This window comes from Peromyscus eremicus, chromosome 3 (genome assembly GCF_949786415.1).
Source record: "Peromyscus eremicus chromosome 3, PerEre_H2_v1, whole genome shotgun sequence".
NCBI lineage: Eukaryota > Metazoa > Chordata > Mammalia > Rodentia > Cricetidae > Peromyscus > Peromyscus eremicus.
Genome location: NC_081418.1, coordinates 78976392 through 79000600, shown reverse-complemented (window position 1 = coordinate 79000600; position 24209 = coordinate 78976392). Strand labels below are relative to the sequence as shown.

At 42.4% G+C, this 24209-nt stretch overlaps 1 protein-coding gene across 1 annotated transcript in view; it reads right to left on the bottom strand.

Annotated features, from left to right (window-relative positions):
* Qrfpr (pyroglutamylated RFamide peptide receptor) overlaps positions 1 to 23587 on the bottom strand; it is a 59771-nt gene extending 36184 nt beyond the window's left edge. The window contains exon 1 of the mRNA XM_059256702.1: positions 23251 to 23587. Within this exon, the coding sequence (XP_059112685.1) occupies positions 23251 to 23587 (337 nt within the window). The remainder of the gene's footprint in view (positions 1 to 23250) is intronic.
* Positions 23588 to 24209: the final 622 nt, after the last annotated feature.

The following is a 24209-nucleotide window of genomic DNA, read 5'->3' as shown; positions in this document are numbered from 1 at the left end:
ACTCCAAGGCCACACCTCCTAATAGTGCCACTCCCTGTGGGCCTATGAGAGTCATTTTCTTTCAAACTAAGACACCTACTAGGGCCTTCATTCCTACTGACTTGTTTTCATGGTATTGGAAGATACTCTGCATGCAACCAAAGGAGAAAGGTAAACACCAACCCAGATACAAACCTTGGTCTATAATGGTGACCTGTCTTCAAAATGCGGTAGTGCACTAGTGTGGCACAAAGCTTGTCAGACTAACAAACCAATACCTGATTTGATTAAGGCTAACTCCATGGGATAGAATCCATATCCAACACTGCTTAGGTGACCAAGAGCTTGAAACTAGATAAGCGAGGGACCTGGGAGAAAACTAAATACTACTGTTCTGCTAAACAGAATGTAGCAGCAAACAACCCCTAATAACAATCTGCTGTATTCATAGATCAGTGTATTGCTCAGCCATCATCAGGGATGCTTCCTCCTTTAGTAGTCAGAAACAGAGACACAGAGCTGGACAAGGTGCAGAGACTAAGAGACCTTGGGACATAAATGGGATATCTCAATCATTTCCCTCCACTAGCAGTTCAGAGACCCCTGCGGGAGATGATGTGGAAAAACTGTAAGCATCACAGGGATGGAGAATACCAAGTGAACAGGTCCTTCTAAATATATCAGGACCAATACATACATAAACTCACAGAGTCTGTGGCAGCATGCACAGAGCCTGCATGGCTCTGCACCAGATGAGGTCCCAGCACTGAGAGCAATAATGGACTTAAGCCCACATCCCTAACTCAGAAGTTATCTCCAATTGATAACCACTCACAAATTAAAAATTAGTTTCTCCAAGAGAGTCTCACTGGATTTTGTAGAGTCTAACTACACAAACCAGGCCCCATGCCTAGTATGGCCAACACAAAACAAACTCAATGGTATTTTTAGAGGTACCTTGTCTCATGATGCTTTGTTTAGGCATTTTCTTTTCTTTTATCTTCCTTTTCTTTATTATCATACTGATGTTTGCTTATACATTATGTTCCCTATTTTGTGTTGTTAAAGGACTTCTGTGCATGCCAATATGTGTGTCTCTGCATCTGTGTGTGTGTGTGTGTGTGTGTGTGTGTGTGTGTGTGTGTTGGGTTTTTTTTTGGCTTTGTTTCCTGTTCATAAGTTTGTTTTGTCCTATTCAAAGTTGTTTGTTTTATCTCATTTTCATTATTATTGTTGTTTATTTAGATGCCTGTTTGTTTTCTAATGAGAGCAAGAAAGGAGTTTGCAATCGTTAACCATCTGGCTGTGCAGGGTGTAAACTGTGACCCCTCAAGTGTTGGTCTTGGTAGCACATGGTGCCCTTTAGTGTTACAGTTGAGATCCAAGCATGGGATCTTAGGACCCTGAGCTCAAGAGGCTACAGCTCTTAGTTGGAGCTAGAAACTGAGATTGCAGCTGTTAGTAACCCTTGGTGCTGCGGCTTGCCTGCATGTCTAGTTGTTGAGACTCCTGGGCTCCTGATAGCAGTCCATGTCACAGCTCTCAGCCCAGCTGCCTGAGCCGCTTGACCTGGAGACTTGACAACACTCTACCCCTTCATCTGGCTTTTACATTCATTCTATTTCCTCTTCATGATGTCCCCTGAACCTTGCAGAGAGTGACAGAGATGCCTCACTCATGCCCAAGTATTCAGCAATCACTTATTCTCAGCACTTTGAAAAGTTATGAGTCTCTTTAGCTGTCACTGTCCACTGCAATAAGAAGCTACTCTGACCAAAATTGGCAGCAGCTCTCATCTATGAGCACAAAGCTAATTATTTAGAAGGCAACTTGACAGACATATCATGCCAATTTTGCAGCTATGGCTTCCAAAGTAAGACCTATGACCTCTTAGCTATGGGATTTTGACCAGGTTTTTTTTAGCATCAGCCATGAAATATCTCCTTTGGATTAACCTTGCTTCCAATTAGAAAATGGTTTAAGCCGGGCGGTGGTGGCGCACGCCTTTAACCCCAGCACTCGGGAGGCAGAGCCAGGCGGATCTCTGTGAGTTCGAGGCCAGCCTGGGCTACCAAGTGAGTTCCAGGAGAGACACAAAGCTACACAGAGAAACCTTGTCTCGAAAAACCAAAAAAAAAAAAATGATTTATTACCCTATAAGGTTTGTCACTATTGCCCAGTGTAGCATGCAGGGACCACAACTGAGTCATACTAGTGGTGATAGTCATCTTATACAGCACTTTCTGGCAATATGGGGGCTAATCAGTTTGGGAGCCCATTTTCAGGTTCCTAGTGGCTTTACCTAGCAGGTCTGTGTAGAGGATGATTAGGACCATGGACCTGAGTGCAGTTGTCTAAGATGGTCCACACTTGGCTGTGCTCGGGAGGGGGGGGGAGGTCTTCTGCTCCACCCCTTGGCATTTCTATAAGTACCCTAGGGCAGAGACAGTCAAGGCTCATTGGAATAGGTTCCAGGCCCTCTCGAGGCTATCCTGTATTTTCCATCTGTTTATATCCACAATCTAAATCATTCTATCTAATATTTCCTGCTGCTCTCACTCAAGAAAACTCTGGGGAACTGTGGGGTTGGTGGGTAAACGCCCCCAAAAATCAGAAAGGATAAAAATTCCAGCTCAGTTCCAGTTTGACCTCTCCATGTGCTGGAACCTGAGTATGTGATATCTTCAACAATGGAGTCTTACTGCCTAGCTCTGGTGGGCAAGCAACAGCAGAGTCAATTACCTGTAATATTTGTAGAGCCTCAGGAGCCTCATTCAATAAGTTTATCACTAGTATCCTTGATTTTTGTTTTTGTTTGCTTCATTATTTTCCTTTTAAGCACTACTAGAATAGTATATATCTAATAATTAAAATCTCATACTGTGTTTCTTTTTGTCCATTCCACCCTTGAGTTCTTTCTTAGAATATTCTTTTATGCTTGACACATTACCCATACACAATAATCAATATGTTTATTTATAGCTCAAGGAATCTCATACCTAAATTCAAATGCTAAGTTAAGGACAGTTGTACTAGAAGACCAAAGTGCCTTGGTAATACTGACAGCAGAATAAGAGTAAAACTATGACAATATTAAGAGCTGGATATATATACCCGACAGCTCCAGAACCATCTATGTCCTCTGCTCTCCAAGAGCTGCATACTCAAATCGATGTTAGTGTCTTGCCTTATGATGTAGTGGCTTTTACGAGCACTATGTCTTTCAGTGATCTCATGGGAGACTATATCTTGATACTTTGGACAATAATCTTAACATTGGGTAAAAAAATCTCTTACATAATATGTGGCTAATGTGGTTTGATGTCCTGAGTAAGGAAATCTTGTCTTCCAAATTTGATTGAATGATGATCCATCCACCGATTCCCAGATCCTCAGACATTCTTGTGCCCCACTTAGACCAAGCAGGTTGAGACTTTCAATCCCTGGATACGCAGAGTCAATCCTCAGAAACGTGGAGAACATATAGAAAATAGATTGTCATCTGCAGCTTGTCTCTCTGGGTACTGTCTTACACCAGGAACCTTGAAACCTTGTGTTGCCATGGTAAATGGCTCTAACCCTTATCGTTTACTCAAGGAATGTGCTATGACCTTCAGAAGTAGCTTTGTAACTCTTCTTGTTAAAAAAAGAAAGAGAGAAAGAAAAAAAGAAAGAAGGAAGGAAGGAAAGAAAGAAAGAAGGAAGGAAAGAAAGAAAGAAAGAAAGAAAGAAAGAAAGAAAGAAAGAAAGAAAGAAAGGCCTCCTGCAAATATGTATATATGTATATAGCTGTGTAGAACAGAGGAGAACAAGAAAGAATTAGAACTTAGAAATAATTAAAACTAGGAAGAATTAGAGCTGTAAAGAAGAATTAGAGCTGAAGAAGAATTAAGGAGAATGACCCTCAGATTGTGTATGAGTCCTTTTCCCTCAAGATAGATAGAAATGATCTATTTCTAAAGACCCTCAGATAAAGTCAGAAGTTTCACTATGCTGTGGACCTTTTTCTTGAACTCTGTTTGTAGCCTTTGAAGCTGGTCTCCACAGACTACATTACCAAAGTCCATAAATAATCACTGTTAATACACTTAAGTATAATTGCCCATTGAGAAGCCCACAACCATACTCTTGAGGGTGTTCTAGTCTTTTCCGGAGAGCCTCTGTATTAATCACCCCATGCTTAAATCTATGTTAAAATTTATTCTTAATAAACTCCAAATCTGCTTTATGTTAACTTATCCTGAAATTCCTTTTTGTGGTCAAGCAAAGAAGCAGCTTTAACTGACTGGAGGTCCATAAAGGCTAAGGGAAGTCCTGCAGGGTGCTGGCAGCAGTTCTGGGCTGCATCTCCTGCTGGACCACCACCAACACAGCTAATTTGCTACAGTCAACTGCATTTGCTAATTCCTTCTAGGGGTTTAATTAGGAGCATGGTATACGTACAAATGGAGTGTTTGCCAGCTTTACATCACTCAAACTGTTAGAGTCTAACAGATATATAAAATAATTAACTGATAAAGATAAAGGGTTATTTGGGCTCATTTTGAAGCTTGCAGCCCATGAAGAGTTGCCCCTCCCCCTTGACTTTGGGGAAAGGCAGCTCATTATGGTGGAGATATATTATAGAACAAATCTAATTACCTCGTGCCAAGAAATTAACTACAGAGTAAGAAGGGGTTGAGCTCTCACTATCCCTTCTAAGTCACGCTCTCAGTGGCCTAAGACCTTCCCCTAGCTCCCATTTCAGAAAGGTTCTAATATCTCCCAACAATTACAACACAAGGACCAAACCTTTAACACATGACCAGAGTTTTGGAGATTATTTGAAGTTCAAATCATAGCAAATATGTAGCAATGTGTATTTATAGTTAAAAGTTTACATGACTATGCTCTTTGATGCTTTCTGTTTTTAGATACTTCAGTTTTTTAAATGACTAATGCTCACCAAAAGACTTCCTACCTCATTAACAGATTTTAACTCCTAGCTCTAAATTCCTTGATCCAGATTACTGTTGCCTCTATCAGAATAGCTTCAGAAGAATACGCTCTGACAATATCTCTTGAACACCAATCTGAGCACCTGCATAAAGGCAATGGAATGGAGAAAAACCACTCTGTTTCTTTAATTATAATTATGAGAAATGGTAAGTCTCTAAAAACAAAGCTGTAATTTGTCCCCTCTAAACCTCATGTTCAAGTTCACACTGATCAAGAAGTAGTCAGGAGGTGGAGCAAATCTGACTATAGCTTGTAGAAGTGGGGCCTTCTGGGATGGTTACAATTTCATAAAGCCATTAGGGTGAAACCTCCATGACTGACTAAAGACAACTTGAGAGGGAGAGATCACAGAATACACAGACAGACACAGACACAGACAGACAGACAGACAGACAGACACACACACACACACACACACACACACACACACACACACACACACACACTGACCCTTGTAATGTCATACCCTACCTCATCTGGAGAATGTATGAGAAAGAACACCATTTCCAAATGTGGGTCCTTGGGCCTCCAGGATAGTAAGTTAAATAAGATGCTTTTTGTTATGAAACAACACTCAGTCTCAAGCATTTAATTATAGCAATGAACAGTGGACAAATGCACCAGAGTAAAGTGTTCCATACATTTATGCTGAAGACATGTTTACCCATTTTTAGGCATTCAGTGTGAAAAAATTCTTCAGAGACTCATGTGTCTGGTCAGTGGTCGTCTGTGCTGCTGGCACTGTTCTAGGAGGTTGTGGAATCTTTGGGATTTAGGGCCTAACTGGTAGACAAAGCCTACTAGAGTATGCCCAGAAGGATGTAGCCCAGCCCCTGGACTCTCTACTTCATGATGTGCATAGATGTGAACAAGCTACTCTGCACATTCCAACCGCATCACCAATCACCGCCCTCCCTTGACAGGATAGAATGAAACTGTGAACCCAAGCCAGACTTTCCCTGCTTAATTTGCTTATTTGTCACAGTACTCTGAAAGTTAACTAATAGACCTACTTAATTTTGATCATCTAAAAGTCAGTCAGTCATCAACAACTCAAATAGATAGACATGCTATGTATTAAATTTTGCACCACTCCCTGACATAATGATGTGGAACAGTAGATATTAATAGCAAAATCCTAATTCCTACACTAACCACCATGTGGTACAGTGTAGAAGCAGAAGAAATGCACAGCCACATTGATTTGCCAAGAGAAAGCACCTAGTGCTCACTTATACACTGGAAAAAATAATCTAGCCTATAGTCTTCAGAAGCAAAGTGAAACGTGTGTTCTGAACTTCACCATGCATACTCAGGGAATTGAGATGAAATGCAGATGGTGTCTGAGGCTGTGTTTTTTAACAATGTTCTAGGTGAAAATGTCTCCAAAGCTCCTGACCCATGAAACCAACTTCATGTAATAAGAAAAAATGTTCGGTATACTTAAGACTTATTTGCTTCTAAGAAACATCTTCTATGCCCAAGTGTTTTTGTAACCAAAGTAACTGAATCACAAATTAGTGTTATGGCCCCTTGACCACCTGTGTGTTCTGATGGAGGCAGGATGATTCCATCAAGAAGGTACCTTCCTTTCCTTGATGTCTTTTCTCCTTTGAGACCCATTCCAAACACTTGTTCCTTTTTCAGATTATCTAATGAGGATAAATCCAATTCTTCTCTGAGAGAAAGAGTGGAAGGAGGTATATAGCACTGTGTTGTACAAACTCCCACCTGCGCTCCAGCAATCCTCTGGCCTTAACCTTCAGAGCAGCTAGGCACTTCTGCTAGGCACTACTGGGAGTGGTAAGTACAATTTAGATAAGTATTAATACTTTACATGAGGTACTGGTATATTGGGGCTACGACCACAGCTGTCATTTTAAGGAAATAAGAGAGAGCTTATTCTGGAGCCATTTTGAGTAACTATGTTACTTCCAACACGGAAGCAGTTTCATGAAGTTTTATAGTTTTAAGGACAAAGAAAGTTAAAAAAAAAAGAACAAAGAAAGTCATATATCAAGGCAATTTAAAACACATTGTTATATACATCAGAGAGGAGGCAGTTTCAGCAAGATGGGGGAAGTTTTTTAATAGGTACAAACATGCTAGCTGAGCTTTTGGGAAGTCCATGTTCTGCTAAGTTAATAGACTCTAAGTGGTTTTAATCTACTAGTCACAAAATGTTGGTTCAGACACAGAGGTAGACAGGGAACGGCTGGGCATAGCTGTGAGGAATTTTTACATATTTGGATCATTAGAGGTATGAAGACCCACCTTAAATCTGGGCCGCACCTTCTGATGATAGCCTACATAAAGTACATTGGAGAAGGAAGCTTCTGCTTATTGCCTGTTTGCCCTCATCCTCACTGGCAAGTTCATATATCCTGTTGCTGAGACATTCCTTCATTGGTAATAGAACTGCATTCTTCAGGATTCCAACATGTATAAGGACCCCATTGTGGACTGAACAACTATTGGGTTTTTAGACTTTCCACTGGAAGACAGCCATTATTGGACTATCTGGGCCACAACCTATAAGCCACTCTAATAAATCCCACTCATGTGTGTATGTGGTCTTTTCATTCTATCAGTCTGTTCCTCTAGGGAACCCTAATACAGCTATCAAATGCAACCACACTGATTTGCTTATAAAATAGGACAGAGCATTCCAGCGAGGGCCATTTCAGTGATTCCAAGGCAGAGAACCAGGTTTCCAACCCAGGAAATGGGACACCACACTTGTCCTGATCTGACACTGAAAGCTTGGAGGCTTGGCGGAGAGTCTCCGGGGCTGCATATGGGTTAAAGGGCCAAAGAAGCTGGGGTCTCATGTCAGGAGGGAGCAGTGGGAACAAGCCGCAGTCACTCAGAGCATAGAAGCTTGCCGACTCACACTGCCTTCTCATTTATCCCTTGGGCATCCAGGCAGCTTGTCCATTTTAGAGTCTCTCTCTCCTATTCAGGATGGATCTAGTCTCTACCCTCCATGTCAATCCTTGGGAAATTTCTTCCCTTACCAGAGACACAGACTTGAGGTGAAGCTTTATTAGTCCAATCAAGTTGAAAACTCAATTCAACCATCACTGATCGTCTTTCTTGACAACAAAGAAGAAAGATAATGAGGCTTTGATAGGAGATGAATTCATAAAGATGTAGAGAACAACCATAGGTACAATGGTACCAAGAGGACTTGAGAAAATGGCAAGAGAAAGACAAATAAAATATATTAACGTATGTGATACCTAAACTTTATGCTAACTGCCTGTATTAAAAAGTGCCTAGAAGATTATCAGAACACACTCTGGTTATCTTTGAGAGCCTTTCAAGAGATTATTTCAAAGGCTTCATGGGACCTGATGTGGGAAGTACCATTCCATAAGCTGGGGGCCAGGATGTGGAAACAGAACAGCCACAGTACAAGCACTCCCTCTCTCTTCATTCCGGCCACCATGAAGTCAGCTGGGCTGCTCTGAGCTGCTCTGAGCTGCCATGTTCTCTCTCCAAGGTAAGCCAAAAGCTCTGAAACCATGAAGCAAAGTAAAGTCTTCCCTGTGAAATGTCTCCTTTGGATATTTGCTCGCAGCAGTGACAGAATCTAACATGGTGGTCAGTTGTCCTAGGTTCCTTCCTTCTTCCTCCCTCCATCCTTAACTCAAGGACATGCTTAATGACAATTTCATGAACCAGGTGGGTGGAGTAAGTGGTGCCCGATGTCAGGAAAGCAGGAAGGGATGTTTCAGTGGATGAAGCTGGGGATGGAGAGATTGAAAGTAAAGAGAAGGATAAAGGGAGAAAATGAAAGAAGCCCATACTACAGTGGAGGGGAGAAATCACTCCATGAAGTCCAAATGATGGCCCGATGAACTCATTCGTTCAAGGGGATTCAAATGGAATGGGAAGCAGAGCTAGCATCGAGGGTGGGGGGACCTTGAGGTCCTCACTACAAACAAACCAGGGCCTTAGTCTATGCTAACAATATTGGAAGCCTGCAAAGACACATGAGCCTTGCAAAGTGAAGCTGTGGGGTGACGCTGAGTGTGGCAGAGAAGGCTTGGATATATTCATTTGGAGAAGAGGTTTTCAAGGTTTTGGTGAGCCACTGATCTGAGGGGCCTGTGCTGCTACCTGAGGCCATAGTGACATCGAAGCCTGAGCTGCTGCTGACAGCCATGTCTGGGTCTGTGTTCCTGCTGCAGTTGAGGTCTATGATAATGTCCATGGCCCGTGTTACCACAGGCAGTCATAGGAACCATACACGTTGAAATCCAAGGGCTGTGCTGAGCCAGCCCCACCCTTCACTGGTCCTGAGAGAGCTGGCCTTGCCTCTTGCTGGACACTGCAGCAGGAGAGCTGGCCATGGCCCTCATGGGAGAACTGGCCCCCTTCATTCAGGAGAGATGGTCCCACCTTTTACTACAGGCATGGGAGAGTTGATAGCATGAGCCTAGGAGAGCTGGCTCTGCACCTCACCTGAGGAGGGCAGTCCCAGTAGCCTGAATGGACCGGCTCAGCTACTACCCAGACCCACATTCTAGGCCTTGGATTGGCTCACTCTAACATCTACCCCATCTATGACCTGCTGGAGTACATGAAGGGACTGGTCCTGTGGAACCATAGCTGCAGGATCTCCATGACTCAGGGCAACAGCAGGATATCTGAGAGGAGTTTTGGTGAGGGTCTAGAGATGCTGTTGTGCCAGAAGTTAAAGGCCTTGAACCAGACCAATGATTCATGACAATAACATTTTCAGGTGGGGCTGACACACTGCAGCTCCCAATGCCACTAGGAAAAACAAAGAGGTGTTGGAGAGATGGGAAAGACAGAGGAGCGAAGTGATGTGGGGTTTTGTTTGTTTTGTTTCATTTTTAATTAATTTTGGGAGGTATTTCACTGCAGGGGTGAGGGGCAGATATGGAGGGCCTGGGAGGTGAGCAGGATTGGGGTACATGATGGGAAATTTCCAGAGAATCAATAAAAATTATGTTATAAAAAAAGATTTTGATGAGCAACTAATTGAAAGCCCTGTAAATTTCCTCTCAATAAATGATTAAACAGTAAAATTCATTTACATAGTGTTGTTCATTGAACCACATTTAATTGGATTTTACATTGTGCTTCAGCAAATTCTTGAAGGCAAGGATTTACTCACCCTCCCGTGAATAAAAGGGAAAGCAGAAGCTAGGAAAATTAACAAGCCAGAATAAATCAAAATAGAAATTGGTGATAAAAGGCAATCACCATTAATAAGTAGTCCTTAGTTTACTCTAGAGAAGGGCAAAAGTTGTGATGATAGCTGAGCCTTGGAGATGGTGAATTCCTTCTGCTGAGCTTCACGGAGCTGTTGCTCTGAGTTCTACCTCAGTTTCCATGGCAGCTACCTGCTTCTTGCCTTATATTCAAAAGATATTAGCCTCCTTCATGACTGCCACAAAATAAGCCATCCCATAAGAGCAGTTACTTGAAGTAAATTGAATCTTTGTTCCTCACAACCAAATAAAGCCCGTACAGAATACAGAAAAAAGTAGGTACAATTTCATACGCCATCACAGAAATGAATACTGACCCCATGAAAGCTTCGAATGTGACTATAATGGAAAATGATATCCATTAATTCATTAGGACGAGGTTCTAGAATTTATGCTAAGAACTGTTCAATGGGCTTGTTAGATTAAACAGACCTGCTTCTGACCTTATAGTTCTTATACACTGGGGGTGGGGGTGGAATTCAAACTAGAGAAACAAATAATCACAAGGATATAAAATTACCCAGATGTGCTATTTTTAATACTGAAAATCTAAATTTAATGTGAATTTTTAATGTGTTCATCAAATCAACCAGTACTTGCCAGTATCTTGCCAATTTATTAAACTCTGTGATTATACTGTAATATAAATTTAACTGAAGGTACATCTTTCTTGGAGTTTTATTTTATTTCATTAAATACTGATTTTTTTTTAACAGTGGCCATTGCTGTTTCCAAGGCTTTGTTACTTTACCATTAAGAAAGTCTCAGCATCTAACTCATGTTTCTTCCTCTGACTCTACGGAGAAGTCACTGCTTGAATCAGGCACATATTGATACTCAAATTAGCTTTTAATCCAATAAAATACCCGCCATTAAAAATGAATCCTCTATTGTTTCTAGATATTGCAGCAAAGAAACTCTGAAAAACGAAGCATGCAGTATCGTGTACTGATTAGCCCCATAGGTACTTCTGTGCCTGTGTTAACACAGAGTTATACAGACATGTAAATGCTGGAATCAGGGAAGCTAGTTAACAGACTTGTCATGAAGGTTTCTAAGAGTATGGAAATCTTTCATTTCAGAAATGTGTTCTCTAGGTCCACAGCTGGCAGTTGACTGCAAGGGGCGGAACTTGTTCCAGACAGCTTTGCAGCCACTGATGGAGCACAGTTCACCGAGGTGAGAGAATTTGCTAGTACAGCCACTGTGGTTAAAACTCACAATGAAGCAGGTTCTTCAGATTCAAATTCTGGCATCTGCACTTCCCTCCTGAGTGGGCATAGACCATGTACTATATGACAAAGGACTAGCAAGCTACAGATTCCACCCTTCCCTCTGTATAGTTGGCTACCTTTCTCATGAGGAGGTGGGTTTCTCAGATCTCTCAATCTGCAGCAGGAATATGACTTTCTTTGTCATAGAATGGTACTGTGAAACTCCTAATCCTGGGAGGCAAGACACTGGGAAAGCCTGTGTGCTAGCCTCCTTGAAGTAGCTCCATGAAAAGAACTTTGGGCTCTCCTGATAGAGGAAACCACCTGCAGCAGAGATGGTTTGTCCTTTGCTTATGACATCTATATAATGAGTGCCTAACAGGTCATATATAGACTTGTGGGTGATTGATACCAGAGAGACTAGTGTAAGAACCCCTCATTTGAGCCAAGATGAAAGGGCTGCCATGCAAAATGTGAGCAATGGTTTCTTTTATCACCCTACTTCTGAGTGGCTTATCACAGAGAACATATAATTGATAAAATGGTACATTTAAGCATCTTTTTTCTCACCTGTGAAATGAAAATAATGTATCTAGCACACGGTAAGCTGTCCGTGCAGAGCTGGCTATTCTTGTCATTCTTACCATTTCCCTCTGCTCTGAAGTGCGCAGCACAGCCCGTGACTGTCCAGATCGAGGAAATGCATGCACTGTGGGAAAAAGCAGTCAACCACCATGGGACCAGCATCATTGTGTCACAGTGCCCCTGGACCTAGTGGTCAAAGTGAGAAGACCATACTCTCCTTTTCAGGCCATGAATCAGACAGCAAGGACATTCACAGAAAAATGATGGCAGGTGCTCATAATGAAAGGAGATTTAGTATGTTACAGGCACAGTGTTGTCGCAAGTGACTTGTTGAATTAAAAGGCAAGGTAACGCATCAATCAGATTTATGCTGATCTTGTGTGTCAACATTATCCCTACAGTCTGGGGTAACTTGGAAAGTCACGTGAGCCTGGCAGGTGTTCATTACCAAAGCAGTTTCAGCCTCAGCAAAGCCTTCACCACCCATTCCACTACCCTTCCCTAGGGATCTACCACTGCCTCTGCAGTACACAAAAGCAGCACACAATGTGTGTGGTGACATATTGGGTATCAAATAAAGCTTGCCTGAGGATCAGAGGACAGAGCCAGCCACTAGATTAAACACAGAAGCCAGACGCTGGTGGCACACACCTTTAATCCCAGTACTTGGGAGTCACACGCCTTTAATCCCAGCACTAGGAAGGAAGTGAAATAGCTGGGCAGAGAAAGGTATATAAGGTATGAGGAGACAGGAACTAAAGCTTTTTTGGCTGGAACCCTTTCGGCTAGATGCCTTTTAGCTAGAGAGCTTTTTCAGCTGAGGACTCAGAGGCTTTCAAATAGAGGATTCGTGGAGTTGGTGAGGTGAGATGTGGCAGTGGCTTGTTCCTTTGTCTCTCTGATCTTTCAGCATTTACCCCAATATCAGGCTCCGGGTTTTTTATTATAACACCATTTAAGAAATTTGTGCAACAACTATGCTCTATTTTTTCAGTTCAAAGGACAAGTCTGGATCCTAATATTCTCAGAATAGAAGTAATGATTGTTATGTAACTATTCAATAAATTAGCACAAATTATTTATTAATTGATATGATTATAGCAATTGTTTTATACAAATACCTAATGAATATATTTAAGACATTCCCCACAGCATGACAGTTTCTTAACTTCTTGTTGTTTTCTTTATTTTTCTATGTGTATGGGTGTTTTGCCTACATGTTTGTCTGTGTACTACAATTGTGCGGTACCTAGGAAAATCGATAGAGGGTGTTGACTCCCCTAGAACTGGAGCTACCGGAGTTAGCCACCATCTGGGTGCTGGCAATTGATCCCCGCTCTTCTGGAAGTCAGTGCTCTTTCTTCAGCCCCTTTGTTTGTGTTTTGAGACAGGGTCTCAAGTATCCCAGGTTGGCCTTGAACTCACTATGTTGCTGAGAACCACCTTAAACTTCTAGTCCTCCTGCCCTGCCCTGCCCTGCCCCCACCCCCAGTGCTTGGATTATGGGTGCATACCACTATACCTGGTTTATGTATAGGTCATATGTGCTATGACTCAAAATCAGGGTCTGATCCATGCTGCACAAACATTCTACCAACTGAGCTACCCAATTTTTTTTAATCATTCTTATTGGATAAAAAATCTATTCTAGGCCGGGCGGTGGTGGCGCACGCCTTTAATCCCAGCACTTGGGAGGCAGAGCCAGGAGGATCTCTGTGAGTTCGAGGCCAGCCTGGGCTACCAAGTGAGTTCCAGGAAAGGCGCAAAGCTACACAGAGAAACCCTGTCTCGAAAAACCAAAAAAAAAAAAAAAATCTATTCTACAAATATATCAAACACTTAAAAAAATAGCACTGAATTTCTAACAATTAGTTACAGTTGTCACAGTAAGTGCCCTGTCCTTTTAATGCATGTCATCCTTTACTGTCACATCAATCCTTCCAAGTGTGTATGTTTTCCCAAAGGTACAGATGAAGAAACTCTATTTTAAATTTTTAAATAATTGTCCCCAATGTCAAACACTGTTTTGCCAACTTATATCATTAGCAGATTCTAAATGCATTTTAGCTCCACAAGGATTTTTTTAAATATTGACCTCTTTTCATTCACGTACTAAAGATGTTCATTAATTCATTTGTTTAGACAATATCTTACCCAATAACTCAGGATGTCCTCAGATTTGCAACAATCTTGCTGTCTCAGCCTCCCAAGTACTTGGATTGTAAGCATGGGCAAGATACCCAGCTTTGAAAGAGATTTGTAGGTGAAAATGCAAATAACCCTTTAAGATTTATCTTTCATTTTCAGTCGTGTGTGTTTGTGTGTGTTTGTGTGTGTGTGTGTGTGTGTGTGTGTGTGTGTGTGTGTGTGTGTGTGTAGGTACTCAGAGGCCAGAAGAGGGTGTTGGATCCCCGAAGCTGGAGGCACAGGTGATTTTGAGCTGCCTGACATGGTTGCTTGGCACCCACGTCCCGCCCTCTGTGAGAACAAGTGGAGCCTAACTGAGTGATATCTCCAGCTTCGAGGTGTAACTATTACAGGCATGCTAGAATCAAGCTGGAAATCCTAAAAACTGGATAGGTATTAACATTTTTGCTAAAATTCATCAAGTTATACAACTTACATCTTTGTCATTTAATTTTTCCTCTGCTTCATCTAACACTGCAGAGTCAACATCAGGTATTATAAGGCTCTTATCTGCTTTGCCTCTAATAGGGGATGATTTAAGGCCAGGCATTTATTGTAGAACCTAGTTGATACAGTAACTAATAAATGGGAGATCAGAATTGTCAGCCAAGGCTGTGTGATTCCACAGTACATATTTGTTTTCCTACACCACACTATCTTTGTTTTCTCTCAGGAGAGGTACAGACACTATCTTTTCAGATTTCTGTTATATATAAATGACCTACAACTTTGATGATATGAACAAAAATATCTTAGAAACTCAGTCAAAGGGAGAATGGACATATTGGGTTTTAATTTCAGTTTTGAGAAATCACATAAAACAGGAAGCTTGTACCTGTGCACTTCAGTACTAGTCACTGGGGACCTGCAGTTACAGAGTCAACAAATGTGAGCACAGCGTCTGCTGAATCTTTCTTGGTACCACAGGCTAAAGAGAACTGGCCAGAGAAGGTACCTCCACCCACTGACCTACCATGATGCCTCAGCAGAGTAGGCAATCAAGAAAACCATCCACCACAGAGGACATAAACATAAAAGGAGTGGCAGAGAGTGATGTCCATCCCAGACCAGGAGAGGTTGACAGGGGTTCATCTTGATCTCAAAAAGCCTACTTTGGCTTTATCCAACCTTGGTCTCAACAATTCTCGCTCATATAAACCCTCCTTATTCTGATTGGCTTGATCTGTTTGGGAGGCATCCAGGCAGTGGGACTGGGTCCTGTGCTCACTGCATGAGTTGGCTGTTTGAAACCTGGGGCCTATGCAGGATCACTTGGCTCGGCCTGGGAGGAGGGGACTGGACCTACCTGGACTGAGTCTACCAGGTTGATCTCAGTCTGCGGGGGAGGCTTTGCCCTGGAGGAGGTGGGAATGGGGGGTGGGCTGGGGGACAGGTGAGGGGAGCGGGAGGGGGGAGAACAAGGAAATCCGTGGCTGATATGTAGAACTGAATTGTATTGCAAAATAAAAATAAAAAATTTTTTAAAAAAATGCCTACTTTGGGACTTAGGCTATGAAGAACATCAAAAAAATCAAAGACAAGGGATGCATGTTTGAGAATCTTAGAGCCCTATCAATTGAATTCAGCCCCACAGATGCATGTGACCAATTGTATGAAACACATTGGACTGGCCTGCACATTGTCCTCCTCCAGAAAAACTTCTTGTTCAGCAGTCAAGCATTCCCCCAGCAGGTTGGTGGCTAATGGGGTCACACATGTCTCTACTGCAGCTGTTAGCCTGGCTTGCCACACTTCCCGTACCTATAGTCATTTAACGTGATGAATCCACATTCATGAAACCATATGAATCCATCAAGACTCAGAGAGTTTATCACTTACACAGAAAGAACAAATTAGATCTACATGGTATCAGTTCTTTCCCAGAGAAAGACAGCAAACCTGAAGGTCAAGATGACCAGTAACATAGTCAATGATTCACTCTGAAGTCAAGTATTCCATACCATTGTACAGCCTGTACTGAGGTGGGAAGTTCTTAGGTCAAATTAATCCAAAGTAGGGAGATGGCTGGAAACAGTTACCCACAAGAAAGGGATAGGAAACTATTTTCAGTAGTGTCTTACTCCAGGAGGTATCTCTAGGAATTCTGTTAAGACTCAGGTTGGATGTGTAGTCTGTGTAGTCTGGGTGAATACATGTAAGTTGTCCATAACGCCATGGCAAAGATACCCTTCCTACTCCACCTATTCTACCTAAGTTACTCAGGTAGGAGTGAGTCCAGCATTCCCCACCATCCCTCCTCCAGCTCGTCACCATCACAGAACACAGGAGTAATATCTGAAAAGAGGGTTCCACAGTTTGGGCTATAAGTTAAGGATACAAGGAAAACTTTCAAGCTTGTTACTGTTTTTCCTATGATGTAACTATAAATACTACTGACCCAATTCTAGACATTGATAAGCTGAGATGGAAATGTTTGGGAGGAGCCTACAATGTCCTGTGCCCATTTCATGCTACTATCGGTGCAGTGCAGACCAGGGCCTGGGTAGTCTTTTGAACACACAGAGTTCAATGGATCCTCCCACAATCTTATGTAGAGAGTGACAGTAATTTTTCTAATGGTGACTGGAAAATCAACTAAAAGCAATTTTTAAAAAAGGAGGTTCAAAAATACCCTAAGTTTTGGTGGCAAGCTCAAGAGAGTGCCCATCACAGATGGTGTCCATTTGAAAAGTGCTCATAGGGAAAGGAGAGGTAGGAAATTGAATTTCCCTGTGGCTGATCTGAGAATTCCCCACAAGGAATGATTCTTAATCTTGACAACACATGGAACCCCTTGAGTTTTACAAGGTAAAGATACCTAGTTCCCACCCCTAAAGATACTGAATTAATTGGTTTGATTGTGAATACTGCTACCACCCTTTCAAAAGTTCCAGAGATCAGGAACCATTATGATTTACAGCTAAGGTTGAGACTCATGGAGGCCCTGTAAATACCAACAGTACCAACATGGTTACAATAAAGAAATGGTGGATGGAGTGGCTTTTAATAGCACAGTCCTGTCCACGTGGACCAATGTGGTTTTGGTTTTAATTTATTTAAGGAATAGAACTTAAAACTGCTTGTAAAATTCAGAAAGTAGTATATAAAAGGAGTTTAGCAAAGATTCACAGCAACTGCATTGCGTGCAGCCTGTTATATCTTTATTGAAGCCCTTAATCTTTTTGGAGTCTTTCAGGATGACTTTGGGATACTCAACTCAATTTTTGGCCTCCACACATAAATGCACTGGTGAGCATTTTCTTGTATACACATGCACACACATACCACACACACCATATATATATCATATCCCACTGTGCCTTAAGCTTTTACCTCCCTGGTTACCTGTCTCTCTTAGACTCACCCTTGTCTCCAATCTCAACCCATCAGGCTCTGAACATTCTCTGCTGAGTCCTGATCCTTACTTTCCAGCACTGTGTGCTAGGGAACCTTGACCACCACAAACCCCTCCATCCCCTATCTCTTCCTTGAACACTTCCTTCCCCTTCATAATAATCCACAAGAACATTGTTTTCTTATACCAAACAGCACACCTGCAAAATACTGAATACTTGTATGATCTGTACTGCAGTGATTATAGCTGAGACTGGGGAGAAGTACAAGATATGATGAGAGAATTCTCACAGGATATCTTGGTGTAAAAGCCTCTGCTGCAGATCAGGTGCAAGATTCCTTCAAGGAATGATTAGCACTGAGCCCAGACTCTGCCAGAAATGAGACCTGACAGTAGCCTCTACACAGATATGAATCATGAAGAAGAGACTGCACACTGCTCTCATGCTCATGTGTTAATACAGAAGGGTTAAAATTAATAAGGGTATAGAAATGCAAAGGGAATGAATGGAATATAGAAGTTAATAAAAACTAGGTAAAGGTGGCTAGAAACAAAATATGATGGGTCGGGGAAGCTAAAGGGATCTCTAACACAATGTAAAGAAAGATAAAAAATGAAAGAAGAGGTGATATAAAGTCTAGAGATAAGAACAGGTAAATGTGATAGTCCTAAAACAGTTCCAGGCCAATTCAGCCCTGGCCTCTGCCCAACAGACCAAAGAAAAGCACACAGAACATCCCAGGCCCCATTTCAGCCCACTCCAATCCTAACATCAATGTAAAGGAAATAAGCATATTGTCTTAGTTAGGGTTTACTATTGCTGTAAAGAGATACCATGACCACAGCAACTCTTATAAAGAAAACATTTAATCGAGGGTGGCTCATTTACAGTTTCAGAGGTTCAGTCCATTATGATCATGAAGGGGAGCATGGCAGCATGCAGGCAGACATGCTGTTGGGGCTGAGAATGCTGTATCTTGCAGGCAACAGGAAGCTAACTGAATCACTGGGTGTTATTTGGGCATAGGAAACCTCAAAGCCCACCTCCACAGTGACACACTTCCTCCAACAAGGCCATACACACTCCAACAAAGGCACACCTCCTAATAATGCCACTCCCTATGAGATTGTGAGAGCCAATGACATTCAAACTATCACATTCCACTCCCTAGCCCCCATAAGTTTGTAACAATATCATAATGCAAAATTCATTTTATCCAACTTCAGAAGTCCCCATAGTCTATCACAGTCTCAACAATGTTTTAAAGTCCAAAGTTCAAAGTCTTTTCTGAGATTCAAGCAGTCTCTGAACTGTAATCACCTGCAAAAATCAAAATCTAAAAGCAGATCACATACTTCCACCATATAATGTCACAGGATATACATTACCATTGCAAAACACAGGGAAGGGAGCATAGCAAATATATATATATATATATATATATATATATATATATATATATATATATATAATATATATATTATATATATATAATACACACACACACACACACACACACACACACACACACACACACACACTGGACCAAAGCAAGACCGAAAACCAGCTGGGTAAACTCTGCATCTCCATGTCTGATGTCAAAACTCTCTCCACATCTCCAACTTCATTCAGCTTTGTTAACTGTCACACATATACTGTTGAAGGTACCCAGAGCAGTTAGCTCCAAGAATTCCTAGGGAAGGGATGAGTGAGCCAAAGATAACAGCAATGGAAGTAGGTTGATAAAGAGAATTGCACACCAGCTCACCTTCTGCCAAACAGTAAATGGAACTGCTGCAAATCAGGTACATCACCTAAGGAATGAAATTCAAGCAAATAAACTCATACTTACAGATTCAGCTGTCACTGTTGGTACCAAAAGACACACAATGTCTTTGCTTAGTGATGTGGTAGAAGAGATAGCCTGGGGTTTTCATTTCCTTAGCTCTCTGTTTTGCAGGCCTAATTTGTAGCTGTTGATTTCTATGGTATAAATACTCTCACTAGGGATAATTTTAAGCCCACGAGAAGACATCTTGACACAATCTCTGGGTAGAGGTGTTGGGTACCACAGGCTCCAAAGGTCAGAGCAAGGTGAATGTGAGCCGAGAGCTACTGTCTGGACTTGGGCTGACACAGGCAATTCTAGGAGTACTTCAGGAGAGTCTGTATGTAGGCAGGTCTGAGAACAGCTGCTTACAGGGATGCTTACTACACTTCCAGTGGCATGTGCATCACCCTAGGATCGTGGTAAGGCACTTAGTAAGAGCTGCGGTCTCCAGGAAGTGAGATGTGCTGTTATTTGTCAACTTGACACAAGCTGAAGCTGTCCGGGAGGAAGAAACCCCACTTGAGAACATGCTTCCATCAGATTGCCCGCAGGCCAGTCTGTGAGACATTTTCTTGATTAGACTGATGTGAGGGATAGACCTTGGGGCAGTGCCACCCCGAGGAAGTTGTTCTTGGGCCATATAAGCAAGTAGAGAGCAAAACTACAAGCAGACAAACAGTAGTCCTTTATGCCTTCTGCTTTTAGTTCCTTCCTCCAAGCTCTTGCCTTGAGTTCTTGTCCTGACTTCCCTTGGTGGTGGATTGCGACTGAGATGTCTAAGACAAATAAAGCCTTTCCACCCCAGGTTATTTTGGTCATGGTGTTTTATCCCAGCAATGGAAAGCAAGCTAGGAGAGGAAAGGAGTAAGCCTTCGGAAGGACAGACAGTCATGTGCAGACTACTGCTGTCAAAAATGCTTAGAAAAGAGTCTTAGAAAATTCATAACTTGTGTTGTGAATTATAACTTATGACCATGGCTATACAGATGCTTTATTTTACCCAAATGCATTTTGCTCCTTAAATCTGAGTTAGATGCCAGTACCATGAAAATCTATGTTCACGGCTTCTCTTGGAAGAGAAATAGAAAGAGTGATTTCTGAAGAAAATGTGACAACCCTGCCCACACCTCTGGAGGGGGCTATATTGCCCTTCCAGGAGGCAGCCTCCCTTCTGCCACTGTCTGTCCCACTTCATCGCTGGAGGCATTTGAGAGGCATTTATGTTTGAGGCTTTTATATAACATATTTCCCTCTCCAGCCACAGTAGCCTTCTTTTCCCATTTCCTACAATTTTCCACATATTGGCTGTGTATTCATGAAATGCCTTACACAGTGTTCTTAAAACATCAGACCTTTTTCTCTCCAAACTGTGGACTGACCATGTTCCTACAGCATAGCCCGTTCTCCTGTGTGGAAAACAATTGGAATCATTCTTCAAGACCCAGCTCAAACAACACAGCCAAGGAAAGCCTTCCCAACTCTACTGCACACTGGATCTTCTTCTAAACAGTAAATACTATCTTAGCTCGCTTGGATTATATTCTATTCTCTGAGGCCCCACAAGGGTCTCGATAAGCTTTGTTTTTATGTTCTCAAGGAAAAATAATTTGCCATATAACATATCCTCAATCATATTATCAAATAAATAAATTAAGAATTAATTTTTGACTCTTATTAGCTTTGATTGTCTTTTGTTAATTCATCAGAGGAATTTTGCAATACCATGCTAATCTATAATATGCAAGTTACATTTCTTTCATATCCTTGACCAGTCCTTCTGTAGGCCACAAGTTACATTTCTTTCATATCCTTGACCAGTCCCTCTGTAGGTCATTTCTTCTCTTCTCAAGTTCTGTTGTTGGTTACTCAATATATGGAATATTATTTATTCTGTAAGTCTTTTCCTAGATAAATAAGGAGAGGCCACTTATAATTAAACAGTTCTTAATAACTTGTATTTCCATGGCATGGCCACTTCATTGTTTTGCTTCTGCTTTTTGAGACATAGTTTCACCATGCCACCTAGGCTGGCCAGAAACACAAAATCATACTGCCTCTCTCTACCTCCCTTGCTGCTGGGATTAGAGGTGCATGCCACCATACCTGGGATAATCACCCTTTCCAAACCACTTTTGCTAACACACTTTATTCTTACAGGAATCCCTATAAAATATAAGAGCAACATATGATCTTCGGTTAGTATTTAGAAGCTAAAGTGACACATCCTCCCAAGAGTAGGAAGAAAGGGAAGCAGAAAGCTTGAGAGAAGCCTCAGCTGTGCCTGCCTGTGACCTCTTAGGGAAGATCTGTGACCTTCCTGAGCATCATCCCTCAACAGGACTTGGAGTAGAAGATCTGCCTCACTCTACTTGCAGACTTCTCCAAATTTTAACATGTTATTTAAAAACTGGAGCCCAGATATGTTCAGTAAGCCTGTGTTAGAGCCAAAGTAGTAACTCTGGTCCTTCAATAGTCGACAAAGACCCTGCTGCTTGTGCTCACTGTCACAATGATAGTATAACTACCTAGTAGAACAAGTATGTTCCTGAATATGTGTGTGAACAGGAAAAGCAGTAACTCTATAACTTCTCCTCAAGAAGCACTTTCTATTTGATAATCCAGAATTGTCCCTTTAATTTGATGGAATCAGCTGTAGTGGGTAACTCTAGGATGCCCACATGCAATTGTTTTTATCAGAGAACACAGTTTCTAATTTATAATCAGTTTATAAAGATCTATACCCTGGAATACTTTCAAATCAATGCTATGTATTCATTATTTGATGCTTTTCAGAAAATACATCATAGGTGAAATAACAGTCAGCAATTTAGTATCCTTATCCCAAACAAGAAATGCAACTCAAACTACTGAAAAACAGCAATGCTAAAGGTATTCTCTGGTGATCCCCTGGTGGTTGGTAAGGTGAGGTAAGAACAGCCTCCCTGTGTTTAAAGAAATTAGCCTAGGGGCAGAAACGGCAGAATGAGAAGGCATAATGATCCATTCTCGTGCATTTACAACCAACCACTTTCTAAGAATTTCAACCGCTCATGAAAGCAGGTAGAATTAGGGCTTCCTGTCCAATGCCCTGGAAGCAGTGGGGGAGACCATTGCTAAAGGTCTTGGGGGGCCCAGGAACTCAGTGTCCTACGGTCTTTCTGTCCCAACCACTGCTCCTCCTTCTTGACTCCTGTCTTTATGGTTTCTGTGCCATTTCTACCCCTTGTTCCAATGGAGGGCAATTTCTCCCGCCCTTTAGAAGTCAAGAGGGGATGTGTTTACTGTTCCTTCTCCCTTTACAAATCCGTGAATACAAATACTAGAAAGAACTAAACCAAGACATTTTTCTGCAGTGTATATTGGTTGTGAACGGTTTTAAGTCTGTGTATTAACGAATACATGCAAGAAGCTGTCTGGAAGTCACATAAGCAACTGGGAAGGAAGCCTGGAAGTTGGGGCGAAGGAGAGAGAAAAAAAAGTACCTTTGGGATTTTTCATTAATTGAAAGATTATTCTAAAATTGTAATGGTTTATTTTAAACAGTGTGTGTGTGTGTGTGTGTGTGTGTGTGTGTGTGTGTGTGTATGTGTGTGTGTTGTAACTTTGTAATTATGGGGAGGAGCTGAAATGAGTGAAGAATCACCCCTGCTCTGGACTGTACTTAAATCTTACCACAAACAATGTATCTACGGGACAAGAAGGGATGCCGGCCCCAACATAAGATGCAAAGAAAATAAAACAAAGAAACAAATGCCTCCTCAGCAAGTAAGGCCCTCAGGGAAGTTCTTGGAATTCAGGGAATCTCTTGATGAAGAAACAAAAAGCAACCAGAAAGGACAGCTGGGACTCCTTACCCCCCAGCCAGGTGTCCGAGACGTTCTGGAGCATGGTGACCGGGATGCAGAAGAAGACGATGAGCAGGTCGCTGAGCGCCAGGGAGCAGATGAAGATGTTGGTGACGGTGCGCATGGCTTTGCTGCGGGTCACCACGTAGACCACCAGGGCGTTGCCAAAGAGCGCCAGGGCGAAGATGAGCAGGCCGGTGAGCAGGAGGGCCAGCCTGGCGCGTGCCGGCAGCTGCGGGGTGAGCACCAGTGGCCGCAGCCCATAGCGCGCGATGAACTGTGCGCGAGTCAGGTTGTGCAGCCGCAGCAGCGCCGAGAGCTGCTCCGCGGTCAAGTTCCACGGCATGCTGGGCTCCACAACCGCGGCGTCCGCGCGTGGGGTGGCCAGGGCCGGGGAGGCGCGGGAAAGAAGCGCTGCCGCCGCCGCAGTGCGAGCAGCGAGAGGGAAGCTGGCGGTGACCAAGGCAAAGTCAGTGCCGCCAGCCAAACTGTTAGCAGTTCTAAGAAAGTTCCCAGCCAGGCGCCGAGGTCCACGGAAACTGCAGAAACCTCACAGAGCCACAGGAGGCGTGGCGCCTCTTGCTCCCCAGTTTTCTGGACCCTAGCGGAGCTGAACCCCGCCCTCCGCAGACTCCACAGCCCCTAGCAGGCTGTCTCCTGAGCAAATGCACCCAGTATCCCCCATCCTTCGTTGTCAAGAGCCATTCAGCGCCCTGCTGCTGAGGTTATGAGAAGCCCCTTGGTTCTCCTCTTGTGCAATTATGTATGGGTCACAACTGCCCGTGGCAAAATAGGGTTAAGTATATTCTTCATTGAAATAATAATTACAGAAAAGAAGTTGCAGTCATAAAAAAGAGGGTCTCATTCATACACTCAGTTTTCCTTGTCATGTCTCAATTATGTATAACACAGTACAAACCCAGACATTTTGGGTTTACAGTAAAAACCCAGAAATTTATTGTAAAACA